An 18,825-nucleotide genomic window follows, 5' to 3' on the forward strand; every position below is an offset into this window, starting at 1 on the left:
GATAAAAGGATGCAAATCTGACTATTTTTTTGAGAAAAAAATTGACAATTATTTTTTGCTAGATAAGGAACTCACAAAATTTAGTTAAACAAATTTTAAAACCAAACCAAATTTCCTTCCTCCCCAATTTTTTGGCATTACTTTTTTGGACAAATAGAATTTTTTCCACCCGAATTATAGCCCTCGTAAAATTTTTCCCTTTGAATTTTTTTGCATGAAAAAAATCCGTCGAATTATAACAACTATTGAAAATGTGTCCCTTTTATTGCATTATGTTCACTTTTTAAACAGTATGCTAATGTAGCATTGACGTAGCACTAATATGGCGCTATTTGAGAGTCCAAATGAAAAATACAAATAGTGATCTAATAACCAATTCTAAAAATATGTATATGCATTCTTATAGGTCATGTTTGTAAATTTACCTCTAATAAACTCAATTTATACTAACTTTAGTTAGTTAAATAGACCATATTTCTATAGCTATGCTGTAGCATATGGCCTCAACAACACACCATTTAAAAAAAATAAACCATAGAAGGATTAAGTTTTGTATGGTTGCTATAGTTCAGGAATTTTTGCCAACAAAAAATATTCGGGGACAAGACTACGTCCCAATTAAAAGACCTATTCCTCCTGTTTTTTTTTTTTTTATTTCGTGTAAAACCCTAAAAGTGAGTAAAATAATTGAATAAGAAATTGGTCGTTTAGTGTGATAATGATTTTATATAAATAATTTATATAGAAATGTTTTGTCTGGTTTGAATGCGAATGTGACGGATTCAGTACTGAGTAGTACAGGACTCTGAAATCGGCGAATCAGTAAATCTTGACGAACACAAACAATGGAGCCGTTCCCATCGTCGTCCCAGATAGCCCAACAGACATGGGAGCTCGAGAACAACATCATCCCCATGGAAACTCCGGCTTCGAAGCCGGACCCCGCTTCGGACTCCATATTCTACTACGATGAGTCGGCTCAGACCAAATTCCAACAAGAGAAGCCCTGGTCCAATGACCCTCATTACTTCAAGCGTGTCAAGATCTCCGCCCTCGCCCTCCTCAAGATGGTCGTCCATGCCCGCTCCGGTGGCACCATCGAGGTGATGGGCCTTATGCAGGGAAAGACCGACGGCGACGCTATCATCGTAATGGACGCCTTCGCTTTACCTGTCGAAGGTACCGAGACTAGGGTTAATGCTCAAGCCGATGCCTACGAGTACATGGTCGACTACTCTCAGACCAACAAACAGGTTCTTTTCCTCTTTTTAAATTTAATTGAATGAATTTTGCGACTCTGTATTAGAAACTGCAATTGCTGTGTCTTAGGGTTACTTTTTGTTTTGAGAAACCCTAGAGTTTTATTTTAGGAACTATGTTGTTAAGAAATACTTTTTGTTTTTAATTTTATGGAATTCTGAGGACTGTAATGGCGGGTTGTTAGCATTGTTGTTCCATTACATTGAGAATTGTTTTTAAGCGCATTATGTATCAGGCGAGGCTTTTATTGGAGTCCACTAGCTTTATTGCTGGGTGTTTTTTTTTTGGGCGTAGGCAGGGCGGTTGGAAAATGTGGTTGGGTGGTACCATTCTCACCCTGGTTATGGATGTTGGCTCTCGGGTATTGATGTTTCAACGCAAATGTTAAACCAGCAATTTCAGGAGCCATTTTTAGCTGTAGTTATAGATCCGACTAGGACTGTTTCAGCTGGAAAAGTTGAGATTGGAGCATTCAGGACATACCCAGAAGGATATAAGCCTCCAGATGAGCCTGTCTCTGAGTACCAGACTATTCCATTGAATAAGATTGAAGACTTTGGTGTGCACTGTAAACAGGTTATCATCTTTTCAAATGTTTACACTGCTTCTTACTCTTAGCAATGTTGTGATCCATTGTTATCTAAACGTTTGTCCTGTGTGTTTTTGCAGTATTATTCTTTGGACATCACTTATTTTAAATCCTCTCTTGATAGCCACCTACTGGATCTTCTATGGAACAAGTACTGGGTGAATACACTTTCTTCTTCACCCCTATTGGGTAATGGAGACTATGTTGCAGGACAAATTTCAGACTTAGGTACCTAAATTGTTATGATACTAGATTTTTTTAAAATGCCTTGATTTTTTTTTAATGCTCGTCTAGCCTTCTGTAATGTTTATCATTGTAAGGAAATCATTTACCGTATTGTACCTTTTTATCATTTATGCAGCTGAAAAGTTGGAGCAAGCAGAGAATCAATTGTCACATTCACGCTTTGGGCCATTAATAGCACCCCCTCAAAGAAAGAAAGAAGTAAGGTTTTTTCTTATATATTTATTTATATACAAGCACGAAATCATGTGGAACTCTTTGGTTCTTCAACTTTTTCTGTTTGCTGTTTTGCTTAGTTTTTTGCATGGTATATCCAGACTATTTCCTGCTGCCAGAGAGAAATTTCTCAAGAGGCCATTACAATACATTTTACATTCTACTTTGGGAATTAAATAGAGTATGATGGGTGAATTTCCCACTTGTCCTTGGCGGTGATTATTTAATTTTTTTTTTTATATATATAAGTTATTCATTTACTTTTCAATAGAACCTAGGTGACTTTTTGTTAACAAAAAAAACCTTTCATTTTTGGGGGCTGGGCAGAGCAGCCAAACCCCTAAAAAAATATCCATACAAATCAGCAAACCAGAGTGAAAGAAAGAACACTGATAAGAGACCAACATCGAGATACCCAACTCTAGCTTTTATTTGCCACTAGTGCATTCAACAGTATTTAAACTAAAGTCCGTAAAAGTGTGTTGGTTATGTTAAGTTTGGACCTGTCTTTAGAAAGTCAGCAACACTTTTTTTCCCTTCTTCTTTCTAAAGATAGGTCCATACCTAACATTATTGCATGGATCGTGGAGTGACTAATGAGAGAAAGGACTTTGGGAGAAGAGCGTTTTTTCTTCTTTCTTATTGTATTGGTTCAAAAAGCCATTTTTCTTCCTTCTTTTGTTTATGCATTACCAGGATAGAAGGAATAAGATTAAAGATATTTTACATGGTTTTGGTGTGGACTCTGGTTGCATATCTTTAGATTTCTTATTTATTTATTTGATTTTTTTCTCTCCTGTACATGCTTACTAGTAATTTGTTTGCTTGTAACAAGTTTTCTTTTATTGGAAATCTTCATATGTAATTGTGTTGGTTACTAATTATGTGTTTGTTAAGAACTTAGTATGGGCCGACCCATCAAATGTTGCATATGGTGTCCATATAATTGGTGAGAAAAATGAATTGGACCATCATTAGATTAGTATGTTATAGTTGTCTTTTGGGGAAAAAAAGAAGGATTTATTTTATTTTGTGAAATTGAAAATGAAACTTTGAAGCTTGTTATGTTATGTACATTGTGTAAATCACTTGCAATGTAAGAAAAGAAAACTCCTTTGTTAATACCACTTATGGCATGACCTAAAGATGATTGTAGGTTGCCCACCTAGTGAAAGCTTGGGTGCTTGGTAGCTCCCCAAACTTAAATAGAACATCAGGATTTGATATCCTCTTCGTATTAAATTGATTTATGTGAACAAAGTCATTCTATTGACATGAAGAATGCAATCTTGGTAAATTCTTTAGGTAATATAGTGACGGTCAACAAATATTACATAGTATCAAGTCGTCCTTTAATAGAAATCTCTATTTTTATATATGTGGGTAACTAAATATGTGCTAGTTAAAATTTTAGGATGGCATGACCCATCAAATGTTGCATATAAGGCTCTATAATTGGAGATAAAAGTGAATTGGGCTATGATGTTTGAAAAGGATTTTTTGAGGCTCGCCTCAGAGTGAGGCGTTAAAAAAGAAGCCTTAAGGCTTATGTTATAGGGAGGAGAAGAGAGGCTTATGTTGAGGCGCCCAAAAAATGGGTGCCTCAACATTATCATGAAGCTAGCGTCTCACTTATTATTTTTGTTTGGAGCCTGTTTGAAGTGTTGTGCCCAACAAAACTAGCCTAACAATTACATTATTAAGTTTGGTGCAACAAAAGTAACTTTTCTAAGTATTGAGTAATAATATATTCATAAAGAAAACCCTAGCATTAGTTAGAAAATACCACATGAAAGCACTTGAAACTCCTACTTCAAATATTTAATTGATTTTTTGTTATGTTAGAGAGAGAGGTTAGAGAAAGAAGCTCTGGATTGACTCTTCATTTTCATGGCCTCAATGGCCATGGAAATACAGTTTGGGACAACCATAACCCCGCTGGTAATGGACAAAATAGAAGTAGATCTAGGGGTTTTAGAACTAAGCACAAGGTGTTTATGCTAACATTTTCTAAGGATGGAGGCTTAGTGGGAATGCTGAGAGGACGAGGCTATCGAGATTGTTTCATAGTCCATTGAGTACCCAAAAAGCTAAAAATTTCATTTCTATAACTAAGAGAGAGGATGGCTCAATTCTGGATAAGGAGGAAGACATGGTGTTAGAGATTGTATCGTTTTATTCCTAATTGTACAAGTCGGTAGAGAGAACCATGGTTAGAATAGACGGAATTGAGTGGAATAGGATTCCAGATGTTTTGGCCTTACACTTAGAAAGACCCTTTGAGGAAGACGAGATCAAACAAGCTGTCTTTGAATGTGATGGTGATAAAGCTCCTGTCCAAATGGGTTTACTATGGTTGTGTATCAATCAAATCGGGAAGTGATAAAGGAAGATCTAATGAAGGTGTTTAGGGGTTTTGCTAAATATGGTGTTATCCATGGTAATACTAATGAGACTTATATTTGCCTTATTCCAAAAAAAAGAAAAAAATTGACAGTTTTAAGGTGAAAGATTATAGGCTAGCTTAACTACAAGTTTGTATAAGAATTTTTTTAAAGTACTCTATTCAACTGGGAGAAACCCAAGGAGCCTTTGTTGAAGGGAGATAGGCTAGCTTAACTACAAGTTTGTATAAGAATTTTTTTAAAGTACTCTATTCAACTGGGAGAAACCCAAGGAGCCTTTGTTGAAGGGAGTGGATTTTAGATATAGTTTAGGTGGCTAATGAGGCTGTAGTAGAGTATAAGTGCAAAGGGAAAAGTGGATTGGTGTTTAAAAATTGACTTTGAAAAGGCCTACAACTATGTGGTGTGGGATTTTCTTGATTTTGTGATGGAAAATAGGGGTTTGGGCTGCTTTGGAGGAAGTGGATGAAAGGATGTCTCTCTAAGGTATCGTATTCGGTATTTGTCAATGGAAGGCCTAGAGGGAAGTTTTATGGCACTAGAGGACTAATATGAGGAGACTTTTTATCTCCTTTTTTGTTTACAATTGTGGTGGATGAAGCCAGAAACTCTTCACTAAGGTTTTTTGGTGGGAAAAAATAAGGTCACAATTACTCATCTTCAATTTTCAGATGACACGGTGTTTTTTGTGGAAAATGATAATTTTATTCAAATTTTGATTGAGATTTTACCGGTCTTTTGTGTTATCTCTGGGCTGAAAATTTACCTCCATAAATGCCAGTTGTTAGGGCTGAATTTAGATGTGAATGTAGTGGAATCAAGTGCCTTGGCCATTGGATGTAAAGTTCGGGAGAAATAGAGCACTTCTCATGAATGATTGTGGAGGTTCCCTTTGAAAAACGATTACCTTTGACACAAAGTCATAAAAAGTAGATGTGGAGCTGTTGATAACTTCTGGGATACTAAAAAGGATGACTGCCAGCAGGAGGCCCATAGAAAGAAATAGCTGAATTGTATGATGATTACCTAGGTCAGGTTCATTTTAAGGTGGGGAAGGGAGATAGAATGAGATTTTGGAAGATATTTGGGCAGGGAAGATGCTCCTAAAGAATTTGCTTCCTGATCTAGCATTAGTTTCCTTTGCCAAGAATAAATGTATTAAAGACTTGGTGGTCAGAAATGAAGGGGAGCTTAAGTGGTGGGATTGGGTGGGATCTCCTTTTCAGAAGGAGTTTATTTGATAGGGAGCTGTTGAATGTGATGGAATTGTTGCAAATGCTAGAACAAATCTCAACTCACATTGTGTTGGATGATAGGGTATGGGCACAGGTGAGATCTTTTCATGTAAATCAGCTTTTCATATTCTTAGTTTACATCATCTGTGCTTAGATGAACATTGGGCAAAAATAGTGGAAAAGTTGTTTTCCATCTATAGTGAAAATGTTTGGTAGGCTTTTAGCTTTAGAATAGTTGAATGTTCATGAGAAATTGCAGAGGTGTCCATACCATTGTTCTCCGAGGTGGTGTGTTTGTTGTAAGAGAGATGAGGAATCTATTACTCCTTTATTCTGGGAGTGCACTTTTACTTAGTTATTATGGTTGAAAATGCTCAACGAATTCGGCATTCAGTGGTGTATGCCCCACTCATGTGTCCAGCTGTTAGTGTGCAAATTGAAAGGAGAAATAGATGGGCAACAATGTGGACAGCTGCCATCTTGGCCATCTTTTGGGCAGTTTGGTTAGAGAGGAACATGATTTTTGTAGATAAAGAGGTCTTTGCAAATAGACTTTGGGAGAAGATTAAATTATGGGTTGCAACCTGGGTTTATAAAGCTAAAGGTTTTGAGGGACTATCTTTTCTAGATCTCACAGCAGAGATTGGGGAAGTTTCTTGTACTAAAATGCTTTAGTTTTGTTTATTTTGCTCTATAATGTTTTAATATGTGCAGCTGTATATAAGCAACATGAGATCGTTTTTCATTTTATTTATATTCAATTTCGCCTTAATTTTTAATGTTATAATTTATTAGTTTTGATTATTAGTGTATAGAAGTTTACAATTCAAAAAATAGACTTTAAGTATAAGATTTGAGGCTTATGGCTCACTGATACACACCAGAGATGTAACAAACCAAAACAAATTGATTTCTATAGAAGAAGCATTATAGACCCAAATGCCAAGTTTCGAGAGCTTGGTTCTCTCCCATTGAGCAGTAGCTCAATACGAAATAACAATTTCCATCACCCCTCATTCACTCCCAAGCCATATATATAGCATAACTAACAAACCACTAGACCAGCTCCACTAATTACAAATACCAATATACCCCTCTTCTAATAGCACCATCAATTTCTTACCCTTTATTGAATTCCTATCAATACCAACTGCCTCAAGTTTCATCTTGTCCTCAAGGTGAAGGACGAGAATTCATTTCCAAATGCCCCTCCAGTTGTCGACCTTTGTTAAAGAACTGTTTTAGTGATGCGCTTCCAACAACATTAGATGGAAAGCCCATTGAATTCTTTATACCACATCTTGTTTATGTACAAGCATGTTGTCCTTAGGGAGGAGCTATTCTTCAATCTTGGCTAATCAAGGGTTGGATAACCAATTTTCAAGTGCCCATCTGTCATCCCACGAGTCTCAACTCGAATTTCAAAAAGCCACAACCTCGCTTCCTCAATATAAACTCTATTCCGCAAGGAATGCACAATCCCAGTGAATAGAGGAGAACCAATAACAACTTTTGGCACTATCATCATGAGAAGTATGACCTTCCCCATTACAAAGAGTAAAAATAATGGTGAGGTAATCATAAAATTCGTGGAGATGTTCAACACACACTGGTCTGTGAATGCTGAAACATTGGAAACCCAATCTTGTTGGTGAACTAAGGTGGGACTGTAGTCAGAAGTTGTTTTCTTCCTTTGCCTTAGATCAAAAAACCAAGTCATTTGCCCCTGTCTAAAATCCACATCGTAAGTCGTGGTATGGCTTGCACTGTAAAAATTGAAATTCACTTTGGATGATCGATTCCACACCCCTTGACAGTATACCCCTTTCCATGAACCTAACAAGCCAAGAACAGGAGACACGATAAAAGTCGATCGAGGGTGCGAACTTAAATCCGAATTGAGATAGGAAGACGTAAAAGGGGTTGCACAATCAAAGGTTGTGGAACTAAAAGTGCAAACCTTAGTCGACAATCTGGACTTTCCTTAAATGGTAGCTTGTGATCTACGTCTTGTCTTCCTTCCATAAAAAAACATTCGCCTTCCAACTTCCTCCATCATTCTCTAAAACAAATGAGAAATTTGCAAACTCAAGCTGGCTATTGTGCCCATCAGTTGGTATCATGCAATCATCGGTCAAAGTCGCACTGAAGGTCCGTGATGCAACTTTCAACTCCTGCCAAAATTGAGTTGACATCGTCTGCTTAATCAACATTGCATTGAATTAGAGAAAGCGGTGTATGATGACTAGAATGATACTAACAATCACGTGACTCAATTTGTGGCCCTATATGTTGGGCTGAATTATTGCACAGGCCCAATAGATTGGGTTTTGGAAGACCACACAACATTTCTTGGATCTATTTCTCATTTTTGTGATTGACGTCCCCTTTCAAACAACCAATGAGCCCCGATCAGCTAGGGAGTCGTCAGCTGCAATCCTATCGTTGCCAGCGATGGGGCATTGTTGTAGTCGTCACTTTCTCATTTTTGTAGTTGGTTGCTGGTCAAGATCGTGTGCACTTGGAAGATTTCCCAATGGTGGGTGCAGATAAATCTCGTGAAATCCATGTTGTAAGAACATGGTGGCAATTCCTCCTGCTCAGTAGCATGTTGCCAGCAATCCACCACAGAAAGCTGTCGGCCAAGTGTCATCATGGTGTTGCGAAAAATCGTCCCAGCCAATCCAGTAACTAGATCAATGCCATTTGGGCTAGGGATGTTGATCGTAGCGTCATTGACAAGTACGAAAGTTGTTGAGCTCATGCATTCATAACTAGGAACATTGAAATCTTATACCGAATGAAAAAAAACCTAATGGTATAATTTTGAGCAGATTTATCTACCAGTTCCAACAATTGTGGTTGTTCTTCTTCGGCCTCCACCAAATGGTCGTGAACCACTTCTCTAATGTCAGCAAGGAGGTAGCTGATGTAAAGATTGTCCTCCTCGACAATGAAGGAACAAAGGTCCACAACTTCTTCTGCGTTTGCAATGAGGTTTAGATCTTCTTCTCCAACTTTAGCGAGGGGATTGAATTTATTGCCACGAACAATTTTGTAGATCGAAGTTCTCACCCAGCTGCCTCGTCAAGCCACAGATGCCATTGAGGTATTTATGGTATGTCACAAGCAGTGCACTCAATTTGCCTCCCACCATGGCCAAGAACGACGACATTCATACCAATTTGATATGCACCAGAGATGTAACAAACCAAATCACTCGCCATACCAAGACAAAGCTTGCCTTTTTAAACTTTAGGGCTATCCTTAGACAAGTATGTTATAGATAATTTTACCAAGTGATCAAGGGAGAAAAAAAAGGGATTCATTTTAGTTTGTAAAGTTGAAAATGTATCTTTGAAGCATGTTAGGAACAAATTTTATCATTCTTGCATGGTAAGAAAGAAACCTCCATTGTCAAACTAATTATTCATATAACATGACCTAAATATATGGGTGTAAGTTGCTCACCTGCTGAAAGCTTGGGTTCCTGGCAGTTTCCCAAACTTCTAAAAGAGTAGGTTGATTTGATCTGTTCATATTAAAATGTTATCTGTTTGAACGAAGTTTTAATAGTGACATGAAGAATGCAATCGTGGTAAAATTCTTAGCTAATTTAGGGATGTTGAAGAATATGTGGCATTGTGAATTTAAGAGGAAATATAGTCGAAGCTAATTTTTTGGCATATCAACACTAGGTGCCCAGACTGCAGTGAAACAACTGTTAACTTCTGCCGTAGGCTTCTTCACCAAGTCTAGAGGCTTTTAGGTTTATTCTTCTCATGGTCCACCTGTGGAATTATGGAATGTCACCATAATGTTTCCTTTTGTCAGATTTGATGTAATCTGTTTCTGAATGCATTTCATGGCTTTTATGCGCTATTCTGCAGCCAGAGAGTTGTATATCCTTTATGACATTTGATGTGCAGTTATTCCCTACTTTGAGATCTTATTATTGGTTGTTTTTTTATATTTATTTTCATTTTGCTGATTGGTTATCTGTTTCTGTGTTTTCTTTGTTTCCCACAGTAGGTTCTGTCGGAATTATTTTACTGTAAGATAATGATATTGTATGTTGAGAGAGAGAGAGCTATTAACATAGTGTGCTAAATATTAGTTGGTTTAGTTTATAGTTCATCAATTAGATTTTTTGAAGTTCGATGATATCCACAGAAATGCATCTGTACACTATGATTTGGTTTTCCTCAAATAATAGTCTAGCCGTCAGTTGCGTCACCTCACCACCTCTCTCTCATACATTTTTTACTGTTTATTAATTTCAATGCATTTATGATATGCAGGAAGAATCACAACTAGCAAAAATTACTCGGGATAGTGCAAAAATAACTGTTGAGCAGGTCCATGGTCTAATGTCACAGGTACTAGCTGTTCAATACCTCTGGATCTGTTCTCTTGTTTTGAAATTTATCCTACCACCAAAGAGTCTACTATGACTCTACTTAACTTTGTTGTTTCCATTTCCCTTCAGGTCATCAAGGACATCTTGTTCAACTCTGTTGGTCAATCCAATAAGTCGTCGCGCACAGAGCCATCTGGCCCTGAACCAATGATTGAGAGTTGATCTTTTCTCCTCCACCTTAGGAGCAATTGATAAAACACTGCCTTCTTGATAACGAGTCCTGGTTTCATAGTCCCATAATCTGATCTGGGTGTTTCCGAATTTTCCATCACTCTGCATGCCGATGTAAATCCTCTAAAGCAGCAATTGCTCGACTTCTTTTGAAATCTGGTTTTGCTTTCTCTAGTCTACATACATTTTTCATACATTGTTACAGCTAGAGTTTGATAGCTCCATTTCTACCTGAGCCCTCTTGGTTTGAAATTGGCAGGCTTGTTTGTAGTAGTGGCTTTGTCCAAAAAAAATATATCTATAAAATTAAGAATGCAAGACTTATGGAGAGGTTAGGGCTCATGGGTTATGTACTCTCTTGGGGTACCTAACATTCTCGTTTAACTTTTGACCTTATTTTTAGTTGAGTCTAGGCTAGTCTTTTTTTTTTCCCTTTTTTTTTGACGGAAAAGGAGAATTCCATTGATAGGTTAACATGGAACTAAAGTCCCTGAAATGCTCAGAGTCGAAGAGCAAATACAAATGTCACATGAGATGACCAACAATAGTGAACCAAATTGTTTACAAAGTAGGAAAATAAGAGTTATAACACTTGAGAAGATAAATTAATCTAATTTCTGTACACAAACAATACTTGGTGAGCTGCCTTTCTAAAATCAGAACAAAATTAGTTGAAATGGCAAATCCAATCCAAGAAGGTAAAACACTTATTTCTGAGTACTAGGAAAAGATTAGTTTAAAATGTGGGATACGTTGAAGTCTTGAGGGACACGAGTGATAAACATTGTTATTTGACAAATGAAACCCAAACTTTAAACCGAAACAAATAAAACAACAAACCAAAAATTAATTTTGATGCCCCAAATTCTATTTGAGTAGCCAACTTCGTCTTATCAGTACACAGGGGGCAGAGTCGGCACCGCCATTTTTCTAGTTTCTAACAGAAAAGGACTAATGAAGTATTCATCTTCTGTGGTTGAAATAGTTTTTGGAAGAATGAACTCTTTTGAGCACTTTTATAAAGATCTAGTTATTTAAAAAAAAAAAAAGAAAGAATTATATTATTTTAGTTGTGTAAATTGGAAAACATAATTGATAAGAGTAATTTAATATGAAATTTTAAAATATGTGATTAGAAATTATTATGACTTATTTATTATTATTTTTTAATTAATTTATTTTATTTAGATGACTTTTGTTGATGCGGTTTTTCGTCAACAGTGAATTATGAAAATATAGCTGGGATGGATTAGTGCTTAATGGTAAACCGTAATAAGAAAATGATATTTAAAAACACTTGGAACGAAATATCAAGAACACTCGTCCCTTTTTACGTGGTTCAGAGGTTTAAATCCTCCTAGTCCACGAGTCTGTATTATTACTGTTGATCTCTCTATAATTTTTTTATAGAGATTTTGTATTACAGAGAAAAAAAACTACCCCTTTTCTATCAAAGGTCTTAGTATTTATAGAGAAAATCCCTGGATAGCCATTGGGGTCAGCACGTGAATCCAAATCCCTAGTATGACCTGTCTCACACTAAATATAAATATTACAATTTATATTAAGGTATAGTCTAATCATTAGGTGAAACTGATCATGGGTCATCAGGGATAATCGGACATGTGATGTTTGATCATGCACGATTATATTACGTGTCCGGGATTTCAGGGATTTATAGACATGTAATGGATTTATAGACATGTAATGTCTGTCCACGCACGCCTATATAAGGTCCCTAGGTTTATAAAGATTCAGGGAAATGGCAGATCTCTATCGCACCTCGAGCTGAATGTAGCGTCAGCTCGTGTATATTGTTTTGTATTCACTAGCTCGCGATGTTGACCTGGGGAATCGTGTTGCCTTCAGAGAGGAAATATGGATTCGTGGTTCATCTCTTACAGCTCTGGGCTAGCCAGTTGTATCCGAGCCGACTAAAAAACCCGTGCTGAATTTTAGGACGTACATTTGCCCCCCAAGTCTCAGCTCGTGTTCTATGACATCATTGTCTGACTTACACGGTGGGGACTTTTGACCTTCTACTGCGATTATCCAGGTTTGTCCATTACTTGAGTATTGGACACGTGGAACGCCACGATTGGCGTTTGTTCGGGTTTTGAGGATTGCATTAATGGTCTGGCCAACTTTTTGCCGCCGTTTCGTCTTTCGAAACACTATCCTCGGATCTTGTACTAGTTTGATCGGAAGGTCAACGTCACTTTATGCCTTTTACGTATAAATCAGGTTGCCAATTTCCAGGATTTGCCACCTTTCATTCGAAATCTTTCCACCTCTTCTCTCTTCTGCATTTTTAAACCCTTCTTCCTTCTTAGAAAAATTCAAAAACCATCTTTTGCAAGAACCCTCAGAAACCCAGTTACTTAGCTACTCAGGAGTCTTCCAAGAACTCTCCCCTGCAAAGTCTACTTCTTTTATTAAAGAACATGCTGTAAGTCTTTTGGTTTTGAAGAAACTTTTCTTTTACTGGTTTCTGTGTTGTTTTTTTTTATCATGCTCATCCGCACTTCACTGTAGTCAATATTTGGTTGTTCTCCAAATGTTTTTGGCACATAGGCTTTGACTTAGGTTTACTGAGTAGGTCTTAAAATATCCCTAGAACTGTGATATTCATAAAACTAGGTAATTTCTGGGTAAACCTGGGCGTTTTATGGTGAATTTTAGGAAATACCCATTCAGGATATAGAAGATGAGAGGTTTTTAGGGTTTGAAACCAGGTTGCTTAGGGGTTATGCTTCTTGGGTGGTTTTGCTCTAAACCGCTCCCCAAGGAGAGTAGTGGCCTGGTTTTCTGACACACGGATCCCTAAACATCAGGGGTCTGTTGGGAAACCTAGGCGCGTAGCATAGGTAGTGCGTGGCCTCACACCGCGGGCTGAGATTACTTCAGCTCGTGCGTTAAAACCCTCAGCCTTCCTTTGTTATTTCTTGCCTTTATAAAAATTCTAGGTCGCCTACTAAGAGTTCCATCGTTCTTGTTCAATAGGCGATCTAATGGCACCCAAGAAAGGCGCATCGAAGAAGAATGCAGCCGGCTCATCGTCTCAACGAACCAATAAGGGGAAAGAGGTCGCCTCCAAATCCCCCATCCCTCAGTTCGGCCCCGTGGTGGAGGAGGAGGTCGTGGTCAAACCTGATGCCTTCTTCGAGGCAGAGAGAATAGTCTACAAGATCACGACCCAAGGAAGGGTCAACAAGATTATGTTGTCCCATAATATCGAGGTCGGGTCTGGCGTTCTCATTGCCCGACCCCCTATGAAGGAGAGCGGAGTTGCGCACCACTCCAGGATGACTTTGCGGCCTGGAGCGATGAGCACCTAAAGGCAGGGGCCTTTCTTCCCCTCGACCAATACTTCGCAGACTTCCTCAATTACGTGTAGTTGGTGCCGTTTCAGCTCCCCCCAAACTCGTATCGACTGCTAGCGGGGTTGAAGTATGTTTTCCTGAGGCACGAGTGGGAGGTCCCCACCCCGACGGATATTCTCTACTTTTTTCTGCCTCAAGGCCAGCCCGGATCAACGAGGGCGAGGTGATGGGTTTTATTATCTGACCCGATTCCCGAACTCGTCCTCGGTCATCGAGCTCCCCAGCCATCCCAACGATTATAAAGATCAATTCCTTATGTCGAATGGGTTCCGCAACTGCGAACATCGCTACTTCAATCGTCCTTGTAAGTTTTCTATCCTTTCTTAGCTCGTGAGATTATTCCCTTTGTATTTGGAGTTATCTCTCGTTTGTATACTAACTGAGTAGTATTCTCATGCAGCCATTTTTGCCAGGACGGCCAAATCCGTGACCCTTGGGGGTCAGTATGATACTCTTTCGAGGCTTCCGCCTAGCGAGAAGGATTACTGCCAGCTCGTGTCCGACGACACGATGTTGGCGTGTAAGTTGATCACTGAAGGCCAGACTCTGGCCTTGAGAAGAACACGGGCTAACTTCTTGGTAGCCCGTGAGCTCCCGCCTATCCCCGAAGGGGGTCCTGAGGCTGATGAAGGTGAGGAGCAAGAAGAAGACAAGGTACCCCTCGTGCTGAAGAGGCGAGCTCCTGAGGCAGCTCGGGACCCTGATGTAGAGCGAGCTTCATCGGGGGCAGCAGCCGGCCCCTCCGACTAAGGTAACCCATACCCCTTTAGGGATTTAGATAGGGATGTCACCGACCTTAGGCTAGTTAGGTTTAACCCAAACCAGCTCATACATCGTCACCCTAATGACCCCGATCGTAACATAACCCTGCTTCAGTGCGTGGATCATTTAGTGTTACGTCATGACATGGGCCATCCTAGAGGCACCGTAGTAGTAGACAACACCCTATCCTTTAGGTCGGTCTTTTTTGAAGAGTATGGAACCAACCTTAGGTCGTGGCCCTCCCTGCTCCAGGGTATCCTTGCTCCTGGACTTAGGCAATACGTAGAGGAATCCAACCCTGAGATAGAACCTGATCCGGAACCTCTCCTGATCCAAGAAGTTGTAGACTTAGGCTCTCCCTCTCCTATATCGGTTCCGAGGCCAGGGGTCGTGGCAATAGACTCCTCCTCTAGCTCAGAGGGTAGGACTTTTTGTTATATCGTATATATTTTTTTATGTAAACTGATGATTTTGTATGTGTATTAACGTCCTTCCCACTCTTTTTCAGGCGAGGAGATGGCACAACAAGGGGTTCCCAATATCCGCACTATTTTCCAAGAGGGAAACTCTAGCTCGGGGCCAGTAGTAAAGAAGCCCTGGTTTATAGCTAAGAAGGTGCCACCTACGGCAGGGACGACCTCCAAATCCCCGGCTAAGGGGAAGACAGCTCCAGCCACTGTTGCTCAGGAGAAAAGAGGTCCGCCTCCACCTCCTCCCCGATTTCCATCCACCTCTGCTCGGGACAGGCGGCACAAGCTGACCCCCCAGTGCCCTTCGTCCCCACCGCCTCCATACGTATTCCGGTCAATGCCCAGGACCTGGAGAAGATACAGGAATGAAGAGCTTCGGGTCGAGCTCTAGGTTGCTCAGACAGCCTTGACTGCCGCCCAAACTACCCTTACAACTGCTCAACAAGGCGAGCTGGACGCCAAGGCTGCTCTTGCAGGATCTCAAGAGGGCGAGCAGGCTGGAAAGGCTGCTTTGCAAACCAACCTCGCGGAGGCCAAAGCCAAGCAATTGGAGGCTGAGACTGTTGCCAAGGAGGAGAAGGTGGCCTCGTTAACCTCCATGGAGAGTATGCTGTACCACTGCTGGGCCTTCAATTAGGATGGAAACTTCTCCTTCCTGGCCTTCGAGGTGTGGGATCCCTACCTCGAGAAGTTCAAGGCTCGGATTCAACAAGAGCAGTCCGAGACTGGGGAGGCCTCCACCGCTGGCGAGCAGGAGATCGAGGAGGTGACGTCCTCAGAGCGCCCTGGAGGGTCTTAATTTTTCTTTTGTATTTATTCATTCTTATTTTGTGTGTAAACTTTTGCCATTTGGCTCGGTGTGAGATTATTTTCCTCGAGACAATTTATTCCTAATTTGAATACCTACTTTTTTATCTATGTCTTTTCCTTGATTTTTCTTATGTTTATGACTTGTACATTCAAAATCTTAGGAAACGACTTTTAGACTGGGATAGACATTTTAACTTTGGTTACGACCAAAATTAGTGTTGATTTATACCCTACCTGTTAAGTATCAGACCTTGGACCCGGTTACATCCGTGATTTTGAATATTCCAAATTTAGTTTATGTTAAGTTTTATTTTATCCCAAGCTTCTGAGGAAGCCATCGGATCTTCAATTTTGCTAACTTCTAAGTCGTGGGCCTGGTCATGTCCAGTATTTTTATTTGAAACTTAGTTCGTTCTAGGCTTATTGACACCTCATATTTTTTTTTAGAAAAAACATTGGTTAATCAATTTTACTAACTTCCAAGTTTCAGACCTGGTTGTATCCATGATATTTAATTAAAACTTAGTTCGTGCTAGGTTTATTGACACCTCATGTTTCTTAGAAAAAACATTGGTTAATCAATTTTACTAACTTCCAAGTTTTAGACCTGGTTGTATCCAGGATATTTAATTAAAACTTAGTTCGTGCTAAGTTTATTGACACCTCGTGTTTCTTAGAAAAAATAATGGTTAATCAATTTTACTAACTACCAAGTTTTAAACCTGGTTGTATCCAGGATATTTTTGTACCTGGTTATGTCCAGGATTTTTAATGATTTAGAACTCGGTTCGTGCTAGATTTATCGACACCTCGCGTTTCCTTAAAAAGAAAACATCGTTTAATCAATTCCGCTAGCTTCCGAGTTTCATACCTTCTCGGGTTGTATGCCCCCCAAGTAATCAGAAAGTGAACTTTTTTGGTTGCTTTGGACAAATGTTATCACACCACTAATACACAAATGAAACTATATGAAAGACTAGAAACACAATGATTCTTTTATTTCTTAATCAAACGACTTTTATAACCAAGCCTTACATAGACAAATGGTATCATCATTGATAATACTTCTTTAGGTGCATAGCATTCCAGGTCCGTGGGACCGTTTCTCCATTAAGTCGAGCTAATTTGAAAGTTCTCTCATGTACGACCTCTACTATTTGATAGGGCCTTTCCCAGCTCGGACCCAAGGCACCGTCTTTGGGGTCCTTGCTTGCCAAAAATACCCTTCGTAGTACCAGGTCACCCAAACCAAAGATGCGCCTCCTGACCTTTGAATTAAATAACGAGTGATTTTTTGCTAGTAATGCACGAGCTGTAGCTGCGAATCCTCTCGTTTTTCATCAATTAGGTCGAGAGACACACTGAGCAACTCATCATTCCGCTCCTGGTTGAAGGTCTGGAGTCTGTGCGTGGCTATCTTCGTTTCGACGGGAAGGACAACCTCACTTTCGAAAGTCAGGGAGAAAGGGGTGTGCCCCGTAGAAGTTCGGTGGGAGGTCCGGTACGCCCATAGTACCGTGGGAGCATCTCAGGCCAGACTCCCTTGGCCTCGTCTAACCGCTTCTTAAGGCTTGCTTTGAGGGTCTTATTCACGACCTCGACCTGCCCATTGGCTTGTGGGTAGGCAACCGAAGAGAAATTTTTAATTATGCCGTGTCTCTCACAGAACTCGGTGAAGAGATCGCTATCGAACTGAGTTCCATTATCCGATACAATCTTCTTAGGCAGTCCGAATGGGCACACAATACTCTTGACTACAAAGTCAAGGACTTTTTTTGAGGTGATTGTTGCCAGAGGCTTGACTTCTGCCCACTTCGTGAAATAATCAATGGCTACCACTGCATAGCGAACTCCTCCTTTTCCCGTGGGTAGAGCTCCTATTAAATTGATTCCCCATACCGCGAATGGCCATGGGGATGAGATCATTTTCAGCTCGACTAGTGGAGCTTGGGCGTCTGTGGCGAACCACTGACATTTGTCACACTTTCGGACATAGGAGATGGAATCCTTTAATAATGTGGGCCAATAATATCCCTGCCTTAATATTTTTAAGGCCAAGTTTTGCCCCCCCAGCAAGATCCTCACAGAAATCTTCATGCACCTCTTGTAAAATAGTTGTGGCCTCCTCCGGCAGAACACATCGTAGAAGAGGTAAGGAATGGCCGCGCCGATACAACGCTCCATCCACGATTACATATCTTGGAGCTTAATAGAGTATCTTCCCCGCGCCTTTTCGTTCATCAAGCAACTTCCCTGTTGTAAGATACTCTATTATGGGAGTCATCCAGGTCGACCTAACGTCGATCATCTCAACCTCCACCGTGCCTCTAGCCACGCTTGGGCTTTCCAAGAATTCTACTGGTACTATGCTCAGAGTCTCGACTTCCTTGGAGGTAGCGAGTCTCGCCAAATCATCAGCGTTGGTGTTCTGCTCGCGAGGGATCTGCTCGACTAGGCCATATTCAAATTCTGATAGCTCCTTCTTCACTTTGGCTAGGTAAGCCACCATCTTGGCCCCTCGTGCTTGGTATTCCCCTGACACTTGGTTTACCACGAGCTGGGAATCGTTATAGCACTGGACGGCCCTGCCCTTCAACTCCTTTGCCACTCTAAGCTCGGCCAATAAAGCTTCGTATTCGACTTTGTTGTTGGACGCCTCGAACTCGAACCGTAGCGCGAAGTGGAACCGATGGCCTTCCGGAGAGATCAATATGATCCCAACTCTGGACCCGTTCTCGTTAGACGAACCATCCATGAATATCCTCCACAATGCCTGTACTGGTTCTCTCAAAAGCTCCTTATGAAACCCAGTACATTCAGCCATGAAATCAGCCAGGGCTTGGCTTTTGATAGTAGTCCAT

General features: G+C 40.1%; 1 protein-coding gene and 1 long non-coding RNA gene across 2 annotated transcripts; both read left to right on the forward strand.

Annotated features, from left to right (window-relative positions):
- Positions 1–649: 649 nt before the first annotated feature.
- Positions 650–10,869, forward strand: LOC133805255 (COP9 signalosome complex subunit 5b-like). Its single transcript, XM_062243387.1, has 6 exons — positions 650–1,253; positions 1,555–1,836; positions 1,930–2,077; positions 2,211–2,293; positions 10,250–10,327; positions 10,438–10,869. The coding sequence occupies exons 1-6, from the start codon at positions 846–848 to the stop codon at positions 10,528–10,530; spliced, it is 1,092 nt and encodes a 363-aa protein (XP_062099371.1). The 5' UTR covers positions 650–845; the 3' UTR covers positions 10,531–10,869.
- A 2,071-nt stretch (positions 10,870–12,940) lies between these two features.
- LOC133803885 (uncharacterized) lies at positions 12,941–16,056 on the forward strand. The gene is made up of 2 exons (XR_009878188.1): positions 12,941–15,105; positions 15,193–16,056. It is a non-coding gene; the product is annotated as an uncharacterized LOC133803885 (long non-coding RNA).
- Positions 16,057–18,825: the final 2,769 nt, after the last annotated feature.

Source organism: Humulus lupulus, chromosome X (assembly GCF_963169125.1).
Source record: "Humulus lupulus chromosome X, drHumLupu1.1, whole genome shotgun sequence".
NCBI lineage: Eukaryota > Viridiplantae > Streptophyta > Magnoliopsida > Rosales > Cannabaceae > Humulus > Humulus lupulus.

Excerpts from the sequence above, each read along its gene's own strand:
- LOC133805255 (XM_062243387.1), top strand. The coding sequence starts at position 846 with ATGGAGCCGTTCCCATCGTCGTCCCAGATAGCCCAACAGACATGGGAG. Across the intron at positions 2,078-2,210 it reads AGGACAAATTTCAGACTTAG|CTGAAAAGTTGGAGCAAGCA; the intron begins GTACCTAAATTG and ends TCATTTATGCAG. Across the intron at positions 2,294-10,249 it reads CCCCTCAAAGAAAGAAAGAA|GAAGAATCACAACTAGCAAA; the intron begins GTAAGGTTTTTT and ends TATGATATGCAG.